This window comes from Macaca nemestrina, chromosome 1 (assembly GCF_043159975.1).
Source record: "Macaca nemestrina isolate mMacNem1 chromosome 1, mMacNem.hap1, whole genome shotgun sequence".
NCBI lineage: Eukaryota > Metazoa > Chordata > Mammalia > Primates > Cercopithecidae > Macaca > Macaca nemestrina.
Window position 1 is genome coordinate 124,036,097 of NC_092125.1, and position 24,535 is coordinate 124,060,631.

The window sequence follows — 24,535 nt, forward strand, 5'->3', positions numbered from 1 at the left end:
GACCCAGGCCAGGGCCTCCCCCCAGGCCAGCTCTCTACCGCCTGACTGGGCCCCTGGCTGCTCCAGGATGTAGGGAAGCGTTTTCTGGGTCGCCTGCAGGGCTCCTGCCTGGTTCTCCGTGGTCCAGCTTCATGTCTGGTCCTCTCCAAGGTCCCCTGGAATCCCGCACACCCTCTCAAGTGAAGCTGCCGTGAAGAGGGTCTGGAGCCCGGGTACCGGATAGGCCTCCTTGCTGGTCACAAAGCTGTGGCGGAAGGAGGGGGTAGCCGCAGGACAGGGACAGGGAGGCAGGAGGGGGTGAGAGGCCGACTCTCTAGACGGGACCTCCTCAGGGGGCAGTGCAAGCCCCTTGTCTCCGATCCAGGAAGCCTGTGTTAAAGCTAGGCTCCACCCCAGCCGGCCTCTGAATCTGGTGATAGTGTGTTTACACCACCTGGCTTCCACCCGCTCTCACCCTTCTAATTTACCTCTCTGGAAAAGCCCAAGTGGTGTCCAACATGAGGCTGGGGTCATTCTTCCAGCAGCCGGACCTCAAGGGGCATGCTGGTCAGACCGCAGCCTCGCTGGTGGGGTGGGGTGGGGGGGACGGTAGGGAGGGAGTGGGCTCAGTAGCTCATTGTGGGTGCTTCTCTGGGATTTTGGTGGCTTTGTAGTGTTGCTCGGGGCCCTTTTAACTCAGTCTGACCCGGGACCTATGGGAGGGGACAGCAATGAGGGCTCTTAGGACTGGCATGAACTGGGAACTTGGCCTCTGAGAGCCCTTAAAATATTTCGGAAACCTCTAGGCATACTTAGGGTACTGCCACCATGACTATCATCGGCTGGGTGGCTTCCGATTGCTAATTCGCACCGGCCATCTGGCGAGGCCGGCCTGGGGAAATGGGAATGGAAGGTCCTGCTGGAGGGAATCCTGGCGCGTCGGCGCAGAGGAGTGCGCTGGGTGGGGCCCACCTCCTTAGGCACGGCCGGCGTCGCCGCTTTAAGGCGGCAGCGGCGCGAGCAGGTCTATGGTAATAAGCCGCCGCCGCCGCCGCCGCGGCTCTGCAGAGCTCGCCCGCCCGCCGGGGAGGCGAGGGAGCGCGGGGCTGGGCCCGGGGCCGCGGCGACAGGCAGCAGCCGCGGCGGGGACGCGGGGCGCGAGCCGGCGGCGCGGGATCGTCGGGGGCCGCCGGGGCCGGGCCGGGGTCGGGGCGCGCGGCTACGCGGGCGCAGGTGGGAGATCCCACAGGGGCGGAGGGGGCACCCCGGCTCCGGAACCCGGGGCCCGGCAAGGCCAGGGGCGCCGCGGGGCCCGCGGGCGCAGGTGGTGAGTGCCCGGAGCGCAGGTGGAGGCGCGGCGGCAGCCCGCAGTGCTCAGGGTGACCAGGGAGCGGGTCTGGCTCCGGGGGCGGTGGGAGCCCGGGCGCGTCGGAGGGCGCAGCGCGGGGCCCCGCCGAGCCATCCAGGCGCAGGCCCCGCGGGGCGCACGGGGGGCCCCGGGGACTGGCTCCCTGGCCCGGGCATGAGGCGCGGCAGGGCCTTCAGGAGCCGGAGGAGGAGCCGCCGCCGCTGTTGACTCGGCCGCCGGCCGGGAGCTGGGAGAGATGCGTAGCCCGGCCACCGGCGCTCCCCTCCCAACGCTGCCGCTGCTGTTGCTGCTGCTGCTGCTGCTGCCGCCGCCGCCACTATTGGGAGAACAAGTTGGGCCCTGTCGTTCCTTGGGGTCCAGGGGACGCGGCTCTGGGGCCTGCGCCCCTGTGGGCTGGCTCTGTCCATCCTCAGCGTCGAACCTCTGGCTGTACACCAGCCGCTGCACGGATGCGGGCACTGAGCTGACTGGCCACCTGGTACCCCACCACGATGGCCTGAGGGTTTGGTGTCCAGAATCCGGGGCCCATATTCCCCTACCACCAGCTCCTGAAGGCTGCCCCTGGAGTTGTCGCCTCCTGGGCATTGGAGGCCACCTTTCGCCACAGGGCAAGCTCACACTGCCCCAGGAGCACCCATGCTTAAAAGCCCCACGGCTCAGATGCCAGTCCTGCAAGCTGGCACAGGCCCCCGGGCTCAGGGCAGGGGAAGGGTCACCAGAAAAGTCCATGGGTGGGCGTCGGAAAAGGAATTTAATACAACCCCCCAGTTCCAGCCCCCCAGCTACCAGGCCACAGTGCCAGAGAACCAACCAGCAGATACCCCTGCTGGTTGCCAGAGAACCAACCAGCAGGCATCCCTGAGGGCCATCGACCCAGACGAGGGTGAGGCAGGTTGACTTGAGTACACGATGGATGCCCTCTTTGATAGTGGCTCCAACCAGTTCTCCCTGGACCCAATCACTGGTGCAGTAACCACAGCCGAGGAGCTGGATTGTGAGACCAAGAGCACCCACGTCTTCAGGGTCACGGTGCAGGACCATGGCATGCCCCAACGAAGTACCCTGGCTACACTCACCATCTTGGTTACTGACACCAATGATCATGACCCCGTGTTCGAGCAGCAGGAGTACAAGGAGAGCCTCAGGGAGAACCTGGAGGTTGGCTATGAAGTGCTCACTGTCAGGGCCACGGATGGTGATGCCCCTCCCAATGCCAATATTCTGTACCGCCTGCTGTAGTGGCCTGGGGGCAGCCCCTCCGAAGTCTTTGAGATCTACCCTCACTCTGGGGTGATCCGAACCCATGGCCCTGTGGATCGGGAAGAGGTGGAATCCTACCAGTTGACAGTAGAGGCAAGTGACCAGGGTCGGGACCCGGGTCCTCGGAGTACCACAGCCACTGTTTTCCTTTCTGTGGAGGATGACAATGACAATGCCCCGCAGTTTAGTGAGAAGCGCTATGTGGTCCAGGTGAGAGAGGACGTGACTCCGGGGGCCCCAGTACTCCGAGTCACAGCCTCAGATGGAGAAAAGGGGAGCAATGCCCTGGTGCACTACAGCATCATGAGTGGCAACGCTCGGGGACAGTTTTATCTGGATGCCCAGACTGGAGCTCTGGATGTGGTCAGCCCTCTTGACTATGAGACCACCAAGGAGTACATCCTATGGGTGTGAGCACAGGATGGTGGCCATCCCCACTCTTTCATTATTCTCTGGCTTGGTGACAGTGCAGGTCCTGGATATCCACGACAATGCCCCCATCTTCGTCAGCACCCCTTTCCAGGCTACTGTCCTGGAGAGCGTCCCCTTAGGCTACCTGGTTCTCCACGTCCAGGCTATCGGCGCTGATGCTGGTGACAATGCCCGCCTAGAATACCGCCTTGCTGGGGTGGGACCTGACTTCCCCTTCACCATCAATAATGGCACAGGCTGGATCTCTGTAGCTGCTGAACTAGACCGGGAGGAAGTTGATTTCTACAGCTTTGGGGTAGAAGCTCGAGACCATGGCATTCCAGCACTCACTGCCTCGGCCAGCGTCAGTGTGACTGTCCTGGATGTCAACGACAACAATCCAACCTTTACCCAACCCGAGTACACAGTGCGGCTCAATGAGGATGCAGGTGTGGGCACTAGCGTGGTGACGGTGTCAGCTGTGGACCGTGATGCTCATAGTGTCATCACCTACCAGATCACCAGTGGCAATACCCGAAACCGCTTCTCCATCACCAGCCAAAGTGGTGGTGGGCTGGTATCCCTTGCCCTGCCACTGGACTACAAACTTGAGCAGCAGTATGTGTTGGCTGTTACCGCCTCCGATGGCACGCGGCAGGACACGGCACAGATTGTGGTGAATGTCACCGACGCCAACACCCATCGTCCTGTCTTTCAGAGCTCCCACTCTACAGTGAATGTTAATGAGGACCGGCCGGCAGGCACCACAGTGGTGCTGATCAGCGCCACGGATGAGGACACAGGTGAGAATGCCCGCATCACCTACTTCATGGAGGACAGCATCCCCCAGTTCCGCATCGATGCAGACACGGGCTGTCACCACCCAGGCTGAGCTGGACTACGAAGACCAAGTGTCTTATACCCTGGCCATTACTGCTCGGGACAACGGCATTCCCCGGAAGTCCGACACCACGTACCTGGAGATCCTGGTGAACGATGTGAATGACAATGCCCCTCAGTTCCTGCGCGACTCCTACCAGGGCAGTGTCTATGAGGATGTGCCACCCTTCACTAGCATCCTGCAGATCTCTGCCACTGATCGTGATTCTGGACTTAATGGTAGGGTCTTCTACACTTTCCAAGGAGGCGACGATGGAGACGGTGACTTTATTGTCGAGTCCACGTCAGGCATCGTGCGAACGCTGCGGAGGCTGGATCGAGAGAACGTGGCCGAGTATGTCTTGCGGGCATATGCAATGGACAAGGGGATGCCCCCAGCCCGCACGCCCATGGAAGTGACAGTCACTGTGCTGGATGTGAATGACAATCCCCCTGTCTTTGAGCAGGATGAGTTTGATGTGTTTGTGGAAGAGAACAGCCCCATTGGGCTGGCCGTGGCCCGGGTCACAGCCACTGACCCCGATGAAGGCACTAATGCCCAGATTATGTACCAGATCGTGGAGGGCAACATCCCTGAGGTCTTCCAGCTGGACATCTTCTCTGGGGAGCTGACAGCCCTGGTAGACTTAGACTACGAGGACCGGCCTGAGTACGTCCTGGTCATCCAGGCCACGTCAGCTCCTCTGGTGAGCCGGGCTACAGTCCACGTCCGCCTCCTTGACCGCAATGACAACCCACCAGTGCTGGGCAACTTTGAGATCCTTTTCAACAACTATGTCACCAACCGCTCAAGCAGCTTCCTTGGGGGTGCCATTGGCCGAGTACCTGCACATGACCCTGATATCTCAGATAGTCTGACTTACAGCTTTGAGCGGGGAAATGAACTCAGCCTGGTCCTGCTCAATGCCTCCACAGGCGAGCTGAAGCTGAGCCGCGCGCTGGACAACAACCGGCCTCTGGAGGCCATCATGAGCGTGTTGGTGTCAGGTAAGGAAGGGTCCAGGTGGCACTGGGGTGGGGGTAGCTCGCGGGGAGGGTCCGGGCAGCCACTGGAGGTAGGGCACGATCCAGGAAGCAGCTACAGACCCACCTCCCTGCCCAGTGCCTGGCACAGAGCGGGAGGGGGCGAGAGCCAGCTTGGGAAGAAGCCCCAGGAATCCCGGCGGCTGGTGCAGGCCCCGCCTTCCGCCAGGCTGGGCTGGGCTGCTTCGGTTGGCTGCCCCCACTGTCTACCAGCCTGTGACATGGTCGGGGAAGTGTTGTGAGGCTGCCCCGGCTATGGCTGCCAAGAATTGTGAAAAAAGGCGCGTGGAAGCCTGGGGGGCCAGGAGAGCTGGGGGAAGGGTAGAGAGGACTGTGGCGCAGGAGGGGAGGTGAGGCCAGGGCCCCTTCACCCCCATCAAGATATTCCTGCAGTCTCATACAGCCTTTGGCAGAAATGGGGACCACGGGAGCACAGGGCTGCCGCTACCCAGGGGTCAGGACCCTGCAGTCCTCTTCTGGCCCTTTTTGCCTCCTGGCTGAGCTGCAGAATCGGCTGACATGGACTTTGTCTAGCGCATTCTTTTCCCTCCAGGCAGAAAGAGCCTGGCCTGGCTCCCCCTTCAGAGCTCCCACAGGAAGTGAGGCTAGAGCTCATTGTCTGTCCAAACAGATCCCACTTTCAGAGTCCGTGGTTCGGGTCTGGCTTGGAGGAGGGGCTGCAATGAAGCTGGTGGGGAAGCTGAGGCCTTCTGGGCTCCCTTGCCACCCCACGGGCTGTTCTTAGGGTGCCAGGCCTTCCTTTCCTGCTGGCTGTGACCTGGCCAAGCTCTAGGAATGGAGTGTAGGGACCAGGACAGGCCAGGGGACTGGTGGGCTTTGAGGGCAGAGACCCCAAGGCACCTGATCTGAGGACAGAACAGAGTCCCAGGGCGTGGGAGCCTGGCGGGATCCCAGGCTGGGGCATTCCTGCTGCTTGGCCAAGCGCTCAGCCTACAGACTCCCTGGACAGCAGGGCTGGGGGAGGAGAGTTGGAGGGGGTTGGTGACAGTATTCTTTTTTTATCAGCTGTGGGGAGCCAGAGGTAGCAGCAGGGAGAGGACCACACCCAAGCTGCTGAGTGCCTTCCCCAAGCCTGGGAACAACTGAGACCCTCATAAGGGGATGCTGTTAGCTGCACCCCAGGGGTGGGTCAGGTCACACCCCCTCTAGGCAGCTTTCAAACCGGTCAGGGAAGGGAGGAAAAGAAGCTGACAGGCCCCTACTTCCACCCCAGGGAGTGTGGCCTGAAGGCAAAGGAAGTGTATGGGAGAGTCAGGGCGTGGCCTCACTCAGGGTCCTTGCTGGACAGATGCCTCCCTGCCCCACCCCTCAAGGTAGCCACAGGAACCAGGAAGCAGGAGCTTTTCAGGGACTGTGGCTGAGGTTCTGAGCCTCCGGAGACTTCAGTTTCCCCTCCAGGAGGAGGAAGTGGGAGGCTGAGCTCCTGTGTCCTCAGCTGTGCCTGGGCACTTGAGGCGGTGGGAAGGAGGTGGGAAGGAGGGCCTCTCCCTCTAGTCCTCCACACCCAGCCTGCCCTTGGTGAGTGTGGCCAGACACTAAGTGATGGGGGCAGAGAAGCGTCCCCACTAGGCTTTCCGTCTCCCACCAGGGCAGAGCCCCAGACCTTGGTTCCCTAGTCTAGAGAAGGCTCCGGGCAACATCCAGGAGGGCTTCTCCTGGCCTGGCAGCTCTGGCCCCACCCTCTCCCTTCTGCCCTGACCCTTGGAGGCAGTCACCACGGCAACCCCAAAGTTCAGGGAGGCCAGGGTGAGGGGGAGCTGACTCCCACTGCCCCTTTGTTTTCCTCCTCTTGTTCTTTGTCTCTTCTTTCTTTCCCGCCCCTGCCCATGCAGGGCCTTGCAGCACTGCCTCTCTCCGGTGCCCTCTCCCTGCTCCTGTGGCTCTCCTGCTCTCCCACTTGCCCATCACTGGCTCTTTTCCTGGGGCTTTGTCTTCCCCTGTTTGGTCTCCGTGTTTGTGCCTCCCCTGTCTTCCTCCCTATGGCTGCGGCTGTCCCAGCCTGGGCCGATGGCTCTCCTGGAGCCTGAATTCTCCTCGCTTCTTTCTTCCTCTGCTCCGACACACAGCAGCTCCTCTCCATGGTCTGGGCAGCTCCCAGAACAGCAGAGCCCTCTTGGCCTCCAGCCTCCGCTGGCACATCTGCCAGGGGAAGAGAGGTTGGGAGGCTGACCGGGACCTGGCGCTTTTCCAGGTGTGCCTGGCTAAGCTTGGGGCACAGGTGGCATTTCCTGGGGTCAGAGGCCATCCTAGCGCTTTCTTTTCTGTTCAGGAAGACAGCTTAGGCAATGCACTCCCCGCCCCTGTTCCCACCCTGCCTTTGCACCTGAGGGGTGACCTAGGTCAAGGCAGGGGAGGGGGACACAGAAAGGAGAGAGCAGTGGGTTGACTGTTGGGGATGGGGACAATAGCAGAGGGGGCAGGTGGCCACAGATGGTGAACCAGATGGGCAGCAACAGAGACATGCTGGGAGAGGGGCCCAGGCGGGGCCTAAGACGATGGCGGCGGGGGACACAGCGAGGAGTGTTCGTTCCCAGGGCTGAGTGGTGGCAAAGTTTCTCCTGCTCCGTGGCTTTGGTTGCCCTCTCGTCTCTTAATCAGTTGTGGGCACTGTGTTTGGAGTCTTGGGCTGCTTCTGCCTGGAGGGAATATCTGGTCGAGGAATCATTAGGCAGATGTACCAGGTATACAAGAGCCCTGTGCCAGCTGAGCACCCTAGTGCGTGCGGGGAAGTCTGAAACAGAGAGGAAAGTAGAGCCTGATGACATAAATCTGGGCAGGCTTCCTGGAGCAGGTGAGCTCAGGGCAGGTTAGAAGACTCGGAGGACTGTGGGCTGGTGTCTAGGTGGGAAGGAACAGCCTGTGCAACAGCTTTGAGACGAGAGCAGGAGGAACAGAAGTGGGTGATGACAAGCAGGGCTTACTGGTGATAGCTGGTGAGAACAAGCAAGTGATGAGGCTAGAGGGTAGGTGGGCAGTGGGCCGAGGACACGGCTGAGATGGGGGTCTGCCTTCAGCCTTCCCGGCTTCAGCTGAGCCACCGCTGGTATAGTCAGTCACCCCAAGTAGGTACAGTACAGATGCAGAATTTGTCCCCATGTTCCTCGCCTACTCACACCCCCTCCCGAAACATGGGCTCCTGCCCCATTACTGCTAGGGTAAGCATTCACTCTTTATGTCTAGTTGGGCTCCCCTGCTATGTGGTTTTTGTTTGTTTGTTTGTTTGTTTTCTGGGGACAGAGTCTCGCTCTGTCACCCAGGCTGGAGTACAATGGCACGATCTCGGCTCACTGCACCCTCTGCCTCCTGGGTTCAAGCAATTCTCCTGCCTCAGCCTCCTGAGTAGCTGGAACCTCCTAAGTAGCTGAGATTACAGGCGCCCACCACCACGCCCAACTAATTTTTGTGTTTTTAGTAGAGACGGGGTTTCACCATGTTGGTCAGTCTGGTCTCGAACTCCTGACCTCGTGATCCACCTGCCTCGGCCTCCCAAAGTGCTGGGACTACAGGCATGAGCCACTGTGCCCGGCCCCCCTGCTATGTTTTAAAGACCATTTATTCTTTATGGAGACTGAATAGATTGTCATCCGCATCTCAGTGTTTTCTGAACACCTACTATGTGTAAGGCATTGTAACAAATAAAAATGTGAATATGCTGGTAGCTTATGCCTGTAATCCCAGTGCTCTAGAAGGCTGAGATGGAGGGTCACTTGAGGCCAGGAAGTTGAGACCAGCCTGGACAACATAGCAAGACCCCATCTCTACACACAAACAAAAATTAGCCAGGCATACTTGTGAGCACCTGTGGTCTCAGCTATTTGGGAGGCTGAGGTGGGAGGATCGCTTGAGCCTAGGAGTTCAAGGCTACAGTGAGCTATGATCGTGCCACTGCACTCCAGCAGAGGCGACAGAGTGAGAGTCTATCTCTTAAAAAAAATAAAAAAGAAAAGAAAATAAGACTATCCCTTATTATCCTGCAAAGCCATTTCCTCCATCTCCAGGTCCCCAGCTTTCATGTTTTAGCTAAATAAAATTCATTCCCATGTGTGTGTGCATTCAGGTGTGTGTGGTATTTCTGGGCTTAGGGTGTGTGGGTGGAGTGAGACACCAGCAAGTGTGTGTTAGTACTTAGCTGTTTATAAGTGAGTGTGTTGCCTGGGGGTATGGCAGGCATTTGGGTGTGATGCTTGAGCCAAGTGGGTGATGAGTAGCTACAGGCCCTAGGGCCAGAGAAGAGACTGACTCAGTGGGGCTCTGGGGTCTCAGAGTGGAGAGCTGCCCAGGCCCTTCTATCTCTGCCCCCCCGGTCCCCCACCCCCACTCACCCTGTCTCCAGCATGGGGCAGTGGGTGATGTTGTCACTGGTTCACGTGGCTCAGCTGGATTTCCTGGGGTGGGGCCCCCCAGGCTACCCACAGCAGCCCAGAGTTGGGCGGGAAGAATGCTTTGTGTTGGGTGTTGCCATGGGGATAGTAGGTCTGAGCCCAAGCAGCGGGGCTCAGTGGGAGGGGGACTAGGTGGCCCACTGACCCAGTTTACCCCCCCAACTCCCTGCTGCAGCCATGACTGTGATTATCGTGGTGTTGAGGCGTAGAGGCTGAGGGGGCATGGGGATGATTTTTATGGCTCTCAGGATGCTCTGGGCCCTGTAGAAAAGTATGAAAAAGACAACATAGGGTTCCCGTGCAGGGCAGCACAGACTCTGGGGGAAGGGAGCCGGAGCCGTGGTTGGACAGGGAAAGGTGCACAAACATTAAGAGGTGTGCTGTGCATCAGCGACAGAAGGTTTTGGGAAAGGATGCAAAGAGAGTTTCTGCAAATCTCATCCCCTGAGCCCTGAAGGAGTGACTGGCCCACAGGTGACCTACCTGGCTCAGCACCCTTATGCCAGTGGGAGAGGAGAGGCTTTCTTGGTGGGTGGTGCAGGAGTATGCAGGCTGAATTGCAGCCCCGGCTCCTGTGCAGGGCCTTCCCCACACCCCTGCGCGGGTCTGTGGCTTGGCCCCCCACCCCAGACTGGGTCCTGACTGGTGTCCCTCTCCACAGACGGCGTGCACAGCGTGAAGGCCCAGTGCGCGCTGCGTGTGACCATCATCACTGATGAGATGCTCACCCACAGCATCACGCTGCGCCTGGAGGACATGTCACCCGAGCGCTTCCTGTCACCACTGCTGGGCCTCTTCATCCAGGCGGTGGCCGCCACGCTGGCCACGCCACCGGACCACGTGGTGGTCTTCAACGTACAGCGGGACAGCGACGCCCCCGGGGGGCCACATCCTCAACGTGAGCCTGTCGGTGGGCCAGCCGCCAGGGCCCGGGGGCGGGCCGCCCTTCCTGCCCTCCGAGGACCTGCAGGAGCGCCTGTACCTTAACCGCAGCTTGCTGACGGCCATCTAGGCGCAGCATGTGCTGCCCTTAGACGACAACATCTGCCTGCGGGAGCCCTGCGAGAACTACATGGGCTGTGTGTCGGTGCTGCGCTTCGCCTCCTCCGCGCCCTTTATCGCCTCCTCTGTGCTCTTCCGGCCCATCCATCCCGCAGGGGATCTGAGCTGCCGCTGCCCGCCCGCCTGGCTTCACGGGTGACTACTGTGAGACGGAGGTGGACCTCTGCTACTCGCGACCCTGTGGCCCCCACTGGAACGGTCCTCTGATAGGCAGGGTACCATCACTGGCTCTGCTGCTAGTATTAGTCTGGGCCAGTATTTAACCAATGCCAGGCTTTCCTCTGAGAAGGGTATGGGGCGCAGCTAGAATAGTGTAGGTTCCCTCAACAACGCCTTTGTGCTGTTTTCCCATGATCCGACTGTGTAATTTCTGGTGATTCCAGGTTTTAAATAATTTGTAAGTGTTCAGTTTCTACACAACTTCATTATCTGCTAAGAATTTTAAAATCACATCTCTGTTCAGCTGTTAATGCTGGGATCCATATTTAATTTTGTAAGTTTTTCCCTGTTTTTGGTTTTGTTTTGGGCTTTTTGGGTCATGAATTTTATTTGTCGATAAAAAATGTAAGAGTAGAATATTAATAAGTTTCACTTTAGTTTTGTAATATCAAGAATTTAGGAATTGGCTGGGCGCAGTGGCTCATGCCTGTAACCCCAGCACTTTGGGAGGCTGAGATGGGGGGATCAAAAAAGGTCAGGAGTTTGCGACCAGCTAGTTCCATACCAGCCTGGCCAACATGGTGAAACCTTGTCTCTACTAAAAATACAAAAATTAGCTGGGTGTGGTGGTGCATGCCTGTAATCCCAGCTACTCCGGAGGCTGAGGCAGGAGAATCACTTGAATCCGGGAGGCCGCAGGTTGCAGTAAGCCGAGATGGAGCCACTGCACTCCAGCCTGGGTGACAGAGTGAGACTGCATCTATGAAAAAAAAAAAAAAAAAATTAAGAATTAAAACAAGCTGGGCACAGTGGTTCACACCTGCAATCCCAACACTTTGGGAGGCTGAGGGAGGTGGAACTCCTGAGGTCAGGAGTTCGACACCAGTCCGGACAACATGGTGAAACCCCATCTCTACTAAAAATACAAAAAAATGAGCCAGGTGTGGTGGTGGGCACCTGTAACTCCAGCTACTTGGGAGGCTGAGGCAGGAGACTCACTTTAACTCCAGAGGGGGAGGTTGCAGTGAGCTGAGATGGGGCCACTGCACTCCAGACTGGGCAACAAGAGCAAAACTCCCTCTAAAAAAAATAATAATAATTTTAAAAAAGTAAAATAAAAAAAAAAGGAAAAATAATGGAATAGAATATCGTGCAATAAAATTTTTTTTTTTTTTTTTTTTTTTTTTTGAGACAGAGTCTGGCTGTGTCGCTCAGGCTGGAATGCAGTGGTGAAATCTCGGCTCACAGCACCCTCCGCCTCCCAGGTTCACGCCATTCTCCTGACTCAGCCTCCGGAGTAGCTGGGACTACAGGAGCCAGCCATCAAGCCCGGGTAATTTATTTTTAGTAGAAACCGTGTTAGCCAGGATGATCTCGATCTACTGACCTTGTGATCTGCCTGCCTTGGCCTACCAAAGTGCTGGGATTACAGGCATGAGCCACCACGCCCGGCCTAAATTCCTATTTCTAATTAAGTTTGACAACATAATTGTTGAGTAATTCAGATATGAAAGGGCTTCTTTCAGGCACTCAGATGAAGGGTCCTTAAGCCAAACTGTTACCCCAGCACTTTGGGGTGGATCACCTGAGGTCAGGGGTTCGAGAGCAGCCTGGGCAACATGGTAAAACCCCATTTCTACTAAAAATACAAAATTAGCTGGGCGTGGTGGTGCGTGCCTGTAGTCCCAGCTATTTGGGAGGCTGAGGCAGGAGAATTGCTTGAAACCGGGAGGGCAACAGAGTGAGGCTCCATCTCAAAATAAATACATAAATAAATAATCATATACTGGAGGCTGAGATATTAAACATCAAAAAAAGGCACTTGCTTTTAAAAACATGGACTCCTAGTCCTCCCTGATAATTCTAACTCAGTATATTCTACGAGCGTCCCTGGAACACTTCATGTTCTCTTAATGTACATATGTATGTATACAGACATACTAGACAGTGTGTATATATCCCTTAGCGGCAGATGCTGCACCATGCCGTTAGCCCTGGGGATACAAGTGTTGGTAGCATATAAAAAATGTCAAGCCTAAAGAAAAACAGGGAGAGGACTAGCGTTGTGGCGTGGACTGATAGTCCCAGCTACTGGGCAGGCTGAGGTGGGAGAATCGCTTGCGCCTGGGAGATCGAGACTGCAGTGAACTATGATTGCGACACTGCACTCCAGCCTAGGAAATACAGTGAGATTGTTTCAAAAAAAAAGAAAGAAAAACTTAAAAAGGGGCTGGGCGCGGTGGGTCATGCCTGTAATCCCAGCACTTTGGGAGGCCGAGACAGGCGGATCACTTGAGGTTAGGATTTCGAGACCAGCCTGGCAAAACATGGTGAAACACCCTCTCTACCAAAAAATACAAAAATTAGCCGAACGTGGTGACGCGCGCCTGTAGTCCCACCTATTCCGGAGACAAGAGAGGGGGGATCGCTTGAGCCAAGGAGGTCGAAGTTGCAGTGAGCCGATATCGCGGTTCTGCACTCCAGTATGGGCGACAGAGCAAGACCCTGTCTCAAAAAAAAAAAAAAAAAAAAAAAAAGGAACAAAAGAAAAACAAGGAGAAATGGGAAAGTGGGAGGACAATAAATCAGCGGCGAACAAGGCTTTCGCGACCTTCCAGCTCCGGGGGAGGGGCGGCGGCTCATTTACCCTTGGCCACCGCCCTCAGCGTCCCCACCCGCCACCCGCCACCCGCCGTTCACGTGCTCGCCACTGGCAGCCCGCAGACCGGTGGCCGTGCCCAGATCAGAATCGCCTCGATAATCAGTGGCCGGGCACAAGCCCGGCCTCGTCTATCTGATCAATTCATCACTTCTGAGCGCCGGGCCCCGCAGGGCCAGCTCCGGGACCTCGGGGACCGCAGCGCTGCCGCCGCCTAAGGGGCCTCTCTGCACAGCGCCTCGAGGAGGGGGCTTCACAGGAGGAGAGCTTTTCATTTCGGGTCGGACCGGCGGGGCTGGGGTCACGACCCGATCAAGTAAGATCAACATGTAAGCGGGAGGAGGGGCGCAGGGGTGGGCGCACGCACTCGCCTAACACGCTCCAAGCGCGCACACTCACGCGTCCACTCAGCCCGCACGCGACACCACGACTCCGCACACAACACGCAAACCACACACCACTCTCCCTCCCTAAAACAGCGGAAGCCCACTCCCCGCGCGGCTTTTAACCCTCCGCCCCCTCCCGCGCCTTGGAGGATTCTGGGAGGAACCACAGAGCACAGGCGGACGGATCCTGAAGAAGGGAGTGTTCCTCAGAGTGCGCGCGTTGCTGCCCTCGCGTGGCTCGGAGGGGAACATAGGTCCCAGGAAAAGGCGGTACTAAAATCGTGGTTCTTTTTTTTTTTTTTTTTTTTTTGGAGACCGGTTCTCGCCCTGTCACCCAGGCTAGAGTGCAGTGGCGCAACACGGCTCATTGCTCCTAGCTTAAGTGATCCTCCCACCTCAGCCTCCTGAGTAGCTGGGACTACAGGTGAGCGCCACCGCACCTAGCCTTTTGACCTTTGTATAACTACATATTTATATCCATATCTTTAGTTTTTCTGTGATCTTGACTTTGTCTTCAATTTCCTTTTTTTTTTTTTTTTTTTTTTTTTTTGAGATGGAGTCTCGCTCTGTCGCCCAGGCTGGAGTGCAATGGCGCGGTCTTGGCTCACTGCAACCTCTGCCTCCCGGGTTCAAGCAATTCTCCTGCCTCAGCCTCTGGAGTAGCTGGGATTACAGGGGAACGCCACTATGCCTGGCTAATTTTTGTATTCTTAGTAGACATGGGGTTTCACCATGTTGGCCACGCTGGTCTGCAACTGCTGACCTTGTGATCCGCCTGCCTTGGCCTCCCAAAGTGCTGGGATTACAGGTATGAGCCACTGCGCCCAGCCCAATTTCTTTCTTTCTTTTTTTAGACGGAGTCTAGCTCTGTCACCCAGGCTGGAGTACACTGGCGCGATCTCAGTTCACTGCAACCTCCATCTCCTGGGTTCAAGCGATTCTCCTGCCTCAGCCTCCCAAGTAGCTGGGATTACAGAGGCCCGCCACCACGCCCGACTAAACTTTGTATTTTTAGTGGAGATGGGGTTTCATCCTGTTGGCCAGGCTGGTCTTGGCCTCATGTTATCCACCCGCCTCGGCCTCCCAAAGGGCTGGAATTACAGGGGTGAGCCACTGTGCCTGGTTCCCTGGCTAATTATTGTATTTTTAGTAGAGACGGAATTTCATCATGTTGGCCAGGCTGGTCTCAAACTCCTGACCTCGGGTGATCCGCCCACCTTGGCCTCCTCAAAGTGTTGGGATTACAGGCATGAGCCACGGCACCCAGCCTGTGGGATGTTTCTAAATGCTATCCTTATGCTTTAGGGTCTAGGTGAATATACTGTTTGTTTATATTTTGTCCTTTTTCCAAAAAAAAAATTTAGATAGATAGGATTCCAAATGAATGTGCCTCAAATAAACACTAAAAAAAGCATCCAAGTTAATTAAATCAAACCTTAAAAGAGACTCCAATGTACCCTTGACAGAAAATCAAGAAAAATTTTCTGTAGAAAAATCATTTTCCCATTGAAGGGAGGAATTCCACCCTGGCCTAAAATGGTTTGATGTGTATACTTTTATTCCATGGAGAATACAAAAATCATCTGGATGCTAAAATAGACAATCATGTTTTTAAGTAACATTTAATTTTTTTTTTTTTTTTTTTTTTTTTTTTAAGACAGGGTCTCACCTTGTCACCTGGGCTGGAGTGCAGTGGCTCCACCATGGCTCACTGCAGCCTCAACCTCCTAGGCTCAAGCAATCCTCCCACCTCGGTCTCCTGAGTAGCTGGGACTACAGGCACGTGCCACCATACCTGGCTAATTTTTGTATATTTTCTAGAAATGGGGTCTCACTATGTTGCCCACGCTGATCTACAACTCCTGGACACAAGCAATCCTCCTGCCTTGGCCCCCCCAAAGTGCTGGGATTATAGGCATGAGCCACCACACCCAGCAAATTTTAACATTTATCTCTTCCCTCAACTTTGGAGAATGATTGATTTTACAGGCTCTCAGATCCAATCTGAGGGGTTGTTTTCTAAAAATGAAACCAAATACAGTCCCAGCTCACTGTACTCCCTACTTTGTAGCTCCACACTGTCCAGAGATGGCAGTCTCTTCTCCCTGTCCAGACATGGCCTCACCTTTGTAAAACACACCCCAAACACCCTTCTTCTCTGATAGCAGCCAGGTTTTGAGACGAGGTACTCTTGAAGTAGGCACAGGTGCAAACAAAGAGCAAACCAAACACCAGAATCCCATCCAAGGAGTACACTGTTAAATAAAAAAGAAAAGAACACCTTAGGTACTGATCTAGCATGGGCCCTGTGATCCTGCCTGAGAACTCTAAGGAAGATAGTGTGTGACATAATAACAAAATAATAACCCCAACAGGCAGTACCAACACTTGACAAGAGGGAGCCAGGATCCTGGGACTAACAAGATTAGTTTACTGTTCCCAAAAATTGCTTGTAGGAGGAAGGAGAATCGATTGAGCCCAGGAGTTCGAGGCTGCAATGAACTACGATCATGCCACTGCACTTTAGCCTGAGCAACACAGTGAGACCCCAACGCAAAAAAAATAAATTTTTTTTTTACATCCCCTTTACTAAAATGTCACTGGTCCCTCCCCTCACCTCTCAAGAAGTAGAAATCCTGGGCAGAAATTAGCATCACAAGAATGACTAGCATTGGCAATAGATTGAGACATACGAATCCTTAGAGACTCAGCACAGAAAATTTAACATGTTCTTGTTATAAATCACTCATATGATAAAGGAGAGCTAGATATGTAGCCAAATCTGTCAGATGTGCAACTGTTGGTGAAGAATACGTTAAGGCTAAAAGTAAAGCTTAATGAAAATTACAAGAGTGAGAATGTACATAACTACAATTTTCCTATCAGTATCTTACACTTTATGCATGATATTCTAACAAACCGAATTTCTGCCAGAATAACAACAGATTTTTCTAAAACAAAAAGTATCTAAGGCTTCAACATAGAAAGCTTCAACTTCTTAGCTTTGTTAAATATATAAACCAAGCTCATTTCTTGTACAGGTAATCACAATGAATCACCTAATTGCAAAAAACGAGAAGATACTGGACCACAAAATGGGGGGAAATGACTAAAATTTATTCAGCAATTACCGTGTCAAACTGCTGTCTTACTTCCTGGTTCAGATTCTGTCTTCCTCTGGTTAATGTCCCTTTTCTTACTGTGCCTAGTATCCTGAGACCTCTGACTTCCCAGAAAGCTCCAAATGAATATTCTATATAAACAGTGTCTGCCAGTTCTAACCACACTATCTACCTCTCTCCCTCCAGTAAAACTGTCTCACAGCTGGGTGTCACTAAGAAAGGGTCCAGTAAATTAACACATACACTAAGGTTTTCTGAGGAACTATACCTTTACGTGCTACCCTTTTTCTCTCATAAGTTGCTGCAGACAATGGCAAAATTCACAAGGAGGTTAAATTCGAGTCTTCAATGCCAGGTCTATGGACAAAGTACTTTTGAGAAATGCTTTCCGGAGCCCCTCAAATCATCGTAATGCCTAAAAGGCTTTCTCTTCTCCTTTCCTCTAAGGTTGACGCTAAAAATCATGAAGGCCCTCCTTCCTGTCCTCCTCTGGAATTCAGAATTCATATCTATAAAGTTTTTGAAGAGGCCTGGAAAATGAGGTCAGATAAACAGGGTGACAACTGCCTCATCATCTAGAAGAGGCAGTGTCTAAATCCACCCCTTTCAACACTAGTCAGGGTCTCCACGTGAGATCACCCCGCCAGGACTTTAAAATCAAAAATCTTTCTGGCATTTTTCCGTAACAAGAACCTTTTGTGGGGTCTACATTCATCAGCACCCCCAAAACTGTGAGGCCTGATATTCTATGTGATTTATTGGCCCTCTCCACAAAACTACGGTCCGAAAGTATGAGAACGTTGGGGGCTGGGAGGAGGAGTCTCTCTCTTCCCTGGGTCTAAATAGCAGCAGTACCTCTGGGACTGACCTCTCCAAGGGCCAGAAAGAACCAAAAAAAAAAAAGAAAAGGGAAAGCAAAGGATAGGGATAATAACTCGACGTATGAGCATAAGAGGCACTGGGGGTCCTAGATGAATATGGGAAGGGGGAACCCGCGGAGGAGGATAGGGGTACAGAAGTTATGGGCGTCGAGAGGCCAAGGGGGGCCGGGCTGGGAGGGGGCGGGGAGAACGACTACGTCAGTCCCGAGCCCGCCCGCCACGTTTTCCCTTCGTCCTTCACTCCCACCCTCCGCTCAGGGCATCGGTTCTCGCCGTTCGTCATGGCGGCTGGCCCTGGACCTGGGTAGGCGGTCCGGGTTCAGTGGTGATAGCCGCGGAGGTGGAGGAACTAGGCAGCCGCTTGACACTTCCCGATCCGGGCCCAGGCGACTGGAAGAAGCCGAGTACGCAGGAGCAAGGGCCGAGAGGCGAGCGCCGAACGCTATCAGGAGTGGCTAGCCGATTGTCGAGCTCGGGAAACAGCGTGTTTACGTAGGTTAAGAAGAACGCTATCCCGGAGGCTTCCTACTTGGCCATGATAAGGAAATCTTTGCTGCGTGCCCCTGAGGGCGGGCGTAGTGCTGGGGCTGGCCCGCGTCGGTGTGTTTGAAAAGGTAAAGGCTTATAGTTTTGTAGTTTATTTTGCGCCGTGGCGGCTGTTGTGTGTAAGCAGCAGCCCACCTATAAGGTTTTCATCGTCGTGGGCTTCCACTTGAGAGAACTCTAGCACCGCGGGTGAAGAAGCCGCACCTGCGGCCTCGGTGACTGCCCTTGAGCGGCTCTTCCTTACTCCGGATGGAAATGTAGTTAGACTGCGTCTGAACGTTCCAAATGAAATGAGGAACCTTTAACAAAAACAAGTCGTGGCCGGGCGCGGTGGCTCACGTCTGTAATCCCAGCACTTTGGGAGGTCGAGCAGGCGGATCACCTGAAGTCGGAGTTCGAGACCAACCTGACCAACAAGGAGAAACCCCGTCTCTACTAAAAATACAAAAGTAGCCGGGCGCGGTGGCGCATGCCTGTTATCTCAGCTGCTCGGGAGGCAGAGGCAGGAGAATCGCTTGAACCTGGGAGGCGGAGGTTGCGGTGAGCCGAGATCGCGCCATTGCACTCCAGCCCGGGCAACAAGAGCGGAAATTCCGTCTCAAAAACAAACAAACAAAACAAGTCGCATCTTTCAGATCCTAAAGCACCACGTCGTCGGAAAACATTCAAATGGTTGCCGGTTTGCTTGTGTGAATTTTTCTTTTCCTTAAACTATAAGGAGAATCTCGATTCTCCAGCATTTAATTAATGCTGGGATCACCTCAGCCACTTTAACCAGAAATCAGCCACCGCTCCTCTGAGAACATTTTGACAACGTGACAAAAGACACTGCCAATCTAATAATGGGGGTGGGGTGGAGGAGACAAAACTACAGATACAGATTTGCATCCTGAAATCCTTAATTGCACACAACTCGGCCCGCTTTATGAGAGTCCGGGCGGAAGTGCGACACCGAGTCCTCCAAGGCTAACTAGAGGGTTAAATTATAAGGTTACTAATCCGCCCTGCTTGTCAAGGGCCTAAAGGGACTCTGCCCCTTTCTGCTGCAGTGCCATCTGCTGGCTGCAGCCCGCTTGGTTACCCAGAGGGAAAACTGTCAAAGCTGGCCTGGAAAGGCAAGCCAAAGTCTAGTGCAGGGCAGACGCCTTGAGAATATATACATACATGCAGAAAGAAAAAGAAAAAAAAAAGGCGGAATATATACGGAACAAAACCTAGGACAAAGCCAGGCAGCCACTCAGATTATATATATGTTTGCACATTCACACACAGACAAATTCCCCTGCCCAAAAGAACTGTTCAGGACCACTCAAAACAGAACAAAAGCTCTATTGTGTAGGCCTTCGAACCCTTCATCAACCGTTGTCTAAAACGGCAGCAGCTAATCCCAACACTTTGGAAGGCCGAGGCAGGCGGATTACCTGAGGTCAGGAGTTCAAGACAACCCTGACCAACATGGTGAAACCCCGTCTCTACTAAAAAATAAAATAAAATAAAATAAATTAGCCTGGCATGGTGGCGTGGGCCTGTAATCCCAGTTACTCAGAAGGCCGAGGCAGGAGAATCTCTTGAACCCGGGAAGCGGAGGTTGCAGTGAGCTGAGATAGCACCAGTGCACTCCAGCCTGGGCAACAGAGCGAGACTCCGTTTAAAAAAATAATAATAATAGTAATAATTGCCCCTCTCTGGCCGGGCGCGGTTGCTCATGCCTGTAATTCCAGCACTTTGGGAGTCCGAAGTTGGCGGATCACCTGAGGTTGGCTGTTCGAGACCTGCCTGACCAACATGGAGAAACCCATCTCTACTAAAAATACAAAATTAGCCGGGCATGGTGGCACATGCCTGTAATCCCAGCTACTTGGGAGGCTGAGGCAGGAAAATCCCTTCAACCGGGGAGGCAGAGGTTGCGGTGAGCTGAGATCCGAAAAGAAAAAAATTGCCCCTCTTTTAATCCTACAGCCATCACCCTAACCCTCACAACTGCCTGATTACTCTTGTTTTAGAAATAAACCGAGGTTTAGGGTAAGAACTGCCAAGTAATACACTGGCACAATAATTCCAGCCTTCTGAAATCAGGACTAGAAAATTTTCCTCCATACCACACTGGTGTTTCCTTTGACAGCAACCACTACCTACTGAATAATGCGTAAGTCCTCAGCTTGCTATTCAAGGCCTTCCAATAGTAGGTTCCACTGTTCCCTATATGGATTTTAAGCTTTGTCTATAAAGACTATGTTCTTCAGTTACAGTCTTTGCTTTCTCATTTTTGCTCATGCCACTCACTTTTTAAATATAATTTTTTCTCCCTCCCTTTTTTTAACTAGATGAAAACCTCCCATTTTTGTCATGCTCTGAAAGACAAGTCTTTCCTCTTCGGTAACTCTCAGAAGTTAGAATAAAGTTAATCGGCCGGGCGCAGTGGCTCATGCCTGTAATCCCAACACTTTGGGAGGCCGAGGCGGGAGGATCACCTGAGGTCAGGAGTTCGAGACCAGCCTGGCCAGCATGGCGAAACCCCATGTCTACTAAAAATTCAAAAAAAATTAGCCGGGAGCGGTGGCAGGTGCCTGTAATCCCAGCTACTTGGGAAGCTGAGGCGAGAGAATCACTTGAACCCAGGAGTCGAGATTGTGCCATTGCACTCCATCCTGGGCAACAGAGCGAGACTCCACCTCAAAAAAAAAAAAAAAAAAAGTTAAGCCTGGGCGCAGTGGCTCACGCCTGTAACGCCAGCACTTTGGGAGGCCAAGGCGGGCAGATCACCTGAAGTCAGGAGTTCAAGACTAGCCTGGCCAACATGGTAAAATCTCGTCTAAAAACACAAAACTAAAAACAAAAAAATTAGCCAGGCATGGGGCGTGCGCCTCCAATCCCAGCTACTCAGGTGACTGAGGCAGGAGAATCGCTTCAGACTGGAAGGCGAAGGTTGCAGTGAGCTGAGATTGCACCACTGCACTCCAGCCTGGACAACAGAGTGAGACTCCCTCTCAAAAAAAAAAAAAAAAAAGGAATAAAATTTAAAGGCTGGGCGTGGTGGCTCACGCCTGTAATCCCAGCACTTTGGGAGACTGAGGCGAGTGGATCACTTGGGGTCAGGAGTTGGAGACCAACCTGGCAACATAGTGAAACCCTGTCTCTACTGAAAATACAAAAATTAGCTGAGCGTGGTGATGTGTCTGTAATCCTAGCTACTCGGGATGCTGAGGCAGGAGAATCACTTGAACCGGGGAGACAGAGGTTGCATTAAGCCGAGAACGGGCCACTGGACTCCAGCCTGGGAGACAGAACAAGACTGTGTCTCATAAAACAGAAAAAAAAAAATTAAGGATGAAATCGAAGCTGAAAAACCAGCAGCAGTGATGAATTGGCAAATTACAATTTTTTTTTTTTTTTTTTTGAGACGAAGTCTCATTCTGTTGCCCAAGCTGGAGTGCAGTGGTGCGATCACGGCTCACTGCAACCTTCCCTTCCTGGGTTCAAGCAATTCTCCTGCCTCTCCTCCCGAGTAGCTGGAACTACAGGCACGCGCCATCATGCCCGGCTAAGTTTTGTATTTTTAGTAGAGATGGGGTTTCATTATGTTGGACAGGCTGGTCTTGAACTCCTGACCGCGTGATCCACCCGTCTCGGCCTTCCAAAGTACTGGGATTACAGGCGTGAGCCAGAGCGCCCGGTGGCAAATTATGATTTTTATTTTATTTTATTTTATTTTAATTTAATTTTATTTTATTTTATTTTATTTTTGAGACGGAGTCTCACTCTGTCGCCCAGGCTGGAGTGCAGTGGTGCCATCTCAGCTCACTGCAAGCTCCGCCTCCCGGGTTCACTCCATTCTCCTGCCTTGGCCTCAGGAGTAGCTGGGACTATGCAGGTGCCTGCCACCACGCCCGGATAATTTTTTGTATTTTTAGTAGAGGCGGGGTTTCACCATGTTAGCCAGGATGGTCTCAATCTCCTGACCTCGTGATCCACCCGCCTCAGCCTTCCAAAGTGCTGGGATTACAGGCCTGAGCCACTGCACCCTGCTCCCTCCACCATATTTTTTCTTTTTCATATTGTATAAGATATTTTACATTTTTTTAATTGAATAGAGTGAGTCTCCCCAGGCTATTTCAAAATTAGTTGTATCAAGACTTTTATATTCTAAAAAAGAAAAAGTTGGCCAGGTGCGGTGGCTCATGCCTGTAATCCTAGCACTTTGGGAGGCTGAGGTGGGCAGATCACGATGTCAAGAGATCAAGATCATCCTTGCCAACATGGTGAAACCCCGTCTCTACTAAAAATACAAAAATTAACTGGGCGTGGTGGCAGGCACCTGTAGTCCCAGCTACTCGGGAGGCTGAGGCAGGAGAATCGCTTGAACCCGGGAGAAGGAGGTTGCAGTGAGCTGAGATCGCGCCACTGCACTCCAGCCTGGTGACAGAGCGAGACCTCATCTCAAAAAAAAAAAGAAAGTTCAGTTTTCTGTGAAATTGAGTTAGCTCCTTTCTAAGGTTGTTGGAGGATTAAGTGAATTACTATTTACAACAATATCTGACATGAGTTAGTGTTCCATAAATGATAGCTATTATTGTTGTTGTTCATTTGTTTAAAAAGTATCTGTGGTTGGCCTGGTGGCTCATGCCTGTAGCCCTGGCACTTTGGGCGCTGAGGTGGGCGGATCGCTTAAGCTCAAGAGTTCAAGACTGGCCTGCACAATACAGTGAAAGCCCATCTCTACAAAAAATACAAAAATCAGTCAGGCATGGTGATGCATGCCTGTGGTCCCAGCTACATGGGATGTGGAGGTTGCAGTGAGTCATGATTGCACTACTGCACTCCAGCCTAGATGACAGAGCGAGACCCTGTCTCGAAAAAAAAAAAAAAAAAGTATTTGCCAGTGTCTACTACTGTGTACTAAGCACTTTGCTAGATTTTGCAGAAATGAGTCCCTGTCCTCAGAGAACAAAATATGTTGAATAAGATAAATGAGCCGGGCGTGGTGGCTCATGCCTGTAATCCCAGCACTTTGGGAGGCCGAGGCGGGCGGATCACGAGGTCTGGAGATCCAGACCATCCTGGCTAACACGGTGAAACCCCGTCTCTACTAAAAATGGAAAAAATTATCCGGGTGTGGTGGTGCGCGCCTGTAGTCCCAGCTACTCGGAGGCTGAGGCAGGAGAATGGCGTGAACCCGGAAGGCGGAGCTTGCAGTGAGCTGAGATCCCACCACCATACTCCAGCCTGGGCGATAGAGCGAGACTCTGTCTCAAAAAAAAAAAAAAAAAGATAGATGAATAAACACATTTTAATAGAACATGAACATTGTGTAAAGACAGCATCTTTGATTTGCACAACTGTTCTACAGATTTTTTTTAAAAATGAAATCTTGAGACTTAAAGAAGGGATGTGGGTGAGATATCCTGTTAGCATCCAAACCCAGGTCTAAGCTCAAAGCTCCCTTTCCCTTGTTATCACACTGCCTCAAATTACAGTGCTTTCCACTAATATTGATCTTTGATTATTTTGTTACAATCATTAATGTTACTGTCCCCCTGGAAAGTCTCATAACCTCACTGCCACGTAGTGCAATCGTGTCTCACATCAGGCCAAAGCCCCCCTGGGTCACCAGCTCTTGCAGCCCAACTGCAAAGAATAAATAGAGCCTACCAGCCTAGGGATTCTCAATTCAGACAGTCCTTCCTCAATTCATTTCAGTGCACTGGAGAACTGGTAGTTGTTGCCAAACGCCTGTCAGTCAAGAACAGTGGCCTGTTTGTTAGAGTTGTTGCAGTTATTGTGGTGAACACTAATCAGTCATGGGGACCATGACTGTGGCATTCTGGTTTAACCAAGGAGTAAGTTCAGCCTCAAAGGCACAGCTTGCAACAATAGCTTCATTTGAATTACAACATATTTGAAAAGGGATGTCAAATAGGCATTAATTCATGCTACAAACATTTGTTCCAGCACTTCTAAATCTAAGGAATGTGCTAGCCTTTGGGAACTCAAAGATGAATGAGAAATAGACTCTCTTCTTAAAAAGTTTAAGATTTAGTAGAAAAAGATAAGCTGTGTTTATAAATAACCAAAAAATACAGTAGAAAGTGAGAAGTGTCCAAGGAAAATGAAAACGAAGTGCTGGGGGAGTAGAAAGGAGAAACTGCCTTCAGCTGAAGCGTTCAGGGAAGGCTTTATTGAGGAGCAGACATTTTAGCTGGGCCTGAAAAGCATATAGCATTTCAATAAGCAGAAATAAAGAGCATTCTAGTGGGGGAGGGAATTGAGCCATCAAAGGCCTGGAGAGGGAAAGTGCAAGGTAAGATTGGGGCACAGTAAAGCCTCCCCTTCCTCCTTCAATGGCTAACTCACATTCATCCCTCAAGTCCCAACTCA

General features: G+C 52.8%; 1 protein-coding gene and 1 non-coding gene across 2 annotated transcripts; one reads left to right on the plus strand and one right to left on the minus strand.

Moving 5' to 3' along the window:
* Window positions 1-2,945: 2,945 nt before the first annotated feature.
* On the plus strand, window positions 2,946-10,877 carry LOC105489234 (cadherin EGF LAG seven-pass G-type receptor 2-like). The gene is given in 5 exon segments (XM_071100852.1): window positions 2,946-3,892; window positions 3,894-4,906; window positions 10,007-10,221; window positions 10,223-10,522; window positions 10,524-10,877. Coding segments are annotated over 5 exon segments (2,622 nt in total). The 3' UTR covers window positions 10,671-10,877.
* Window positions 10,878-13,304: 2,427 nt separating this feature from the next.
* LOC112427951 (small Cajal body-specific RNA 2) lies at window positions 13,305-13,702 on the minus strand. Its single transcript, XR_003019730.2, has one exon. It is a non-coding gene; the product is annotated as a small Cajal body-specific RNA 2 (non-coding RNA).
* Window positions 13,703-24,535: the final 10,833 nt, after the last annotated feature.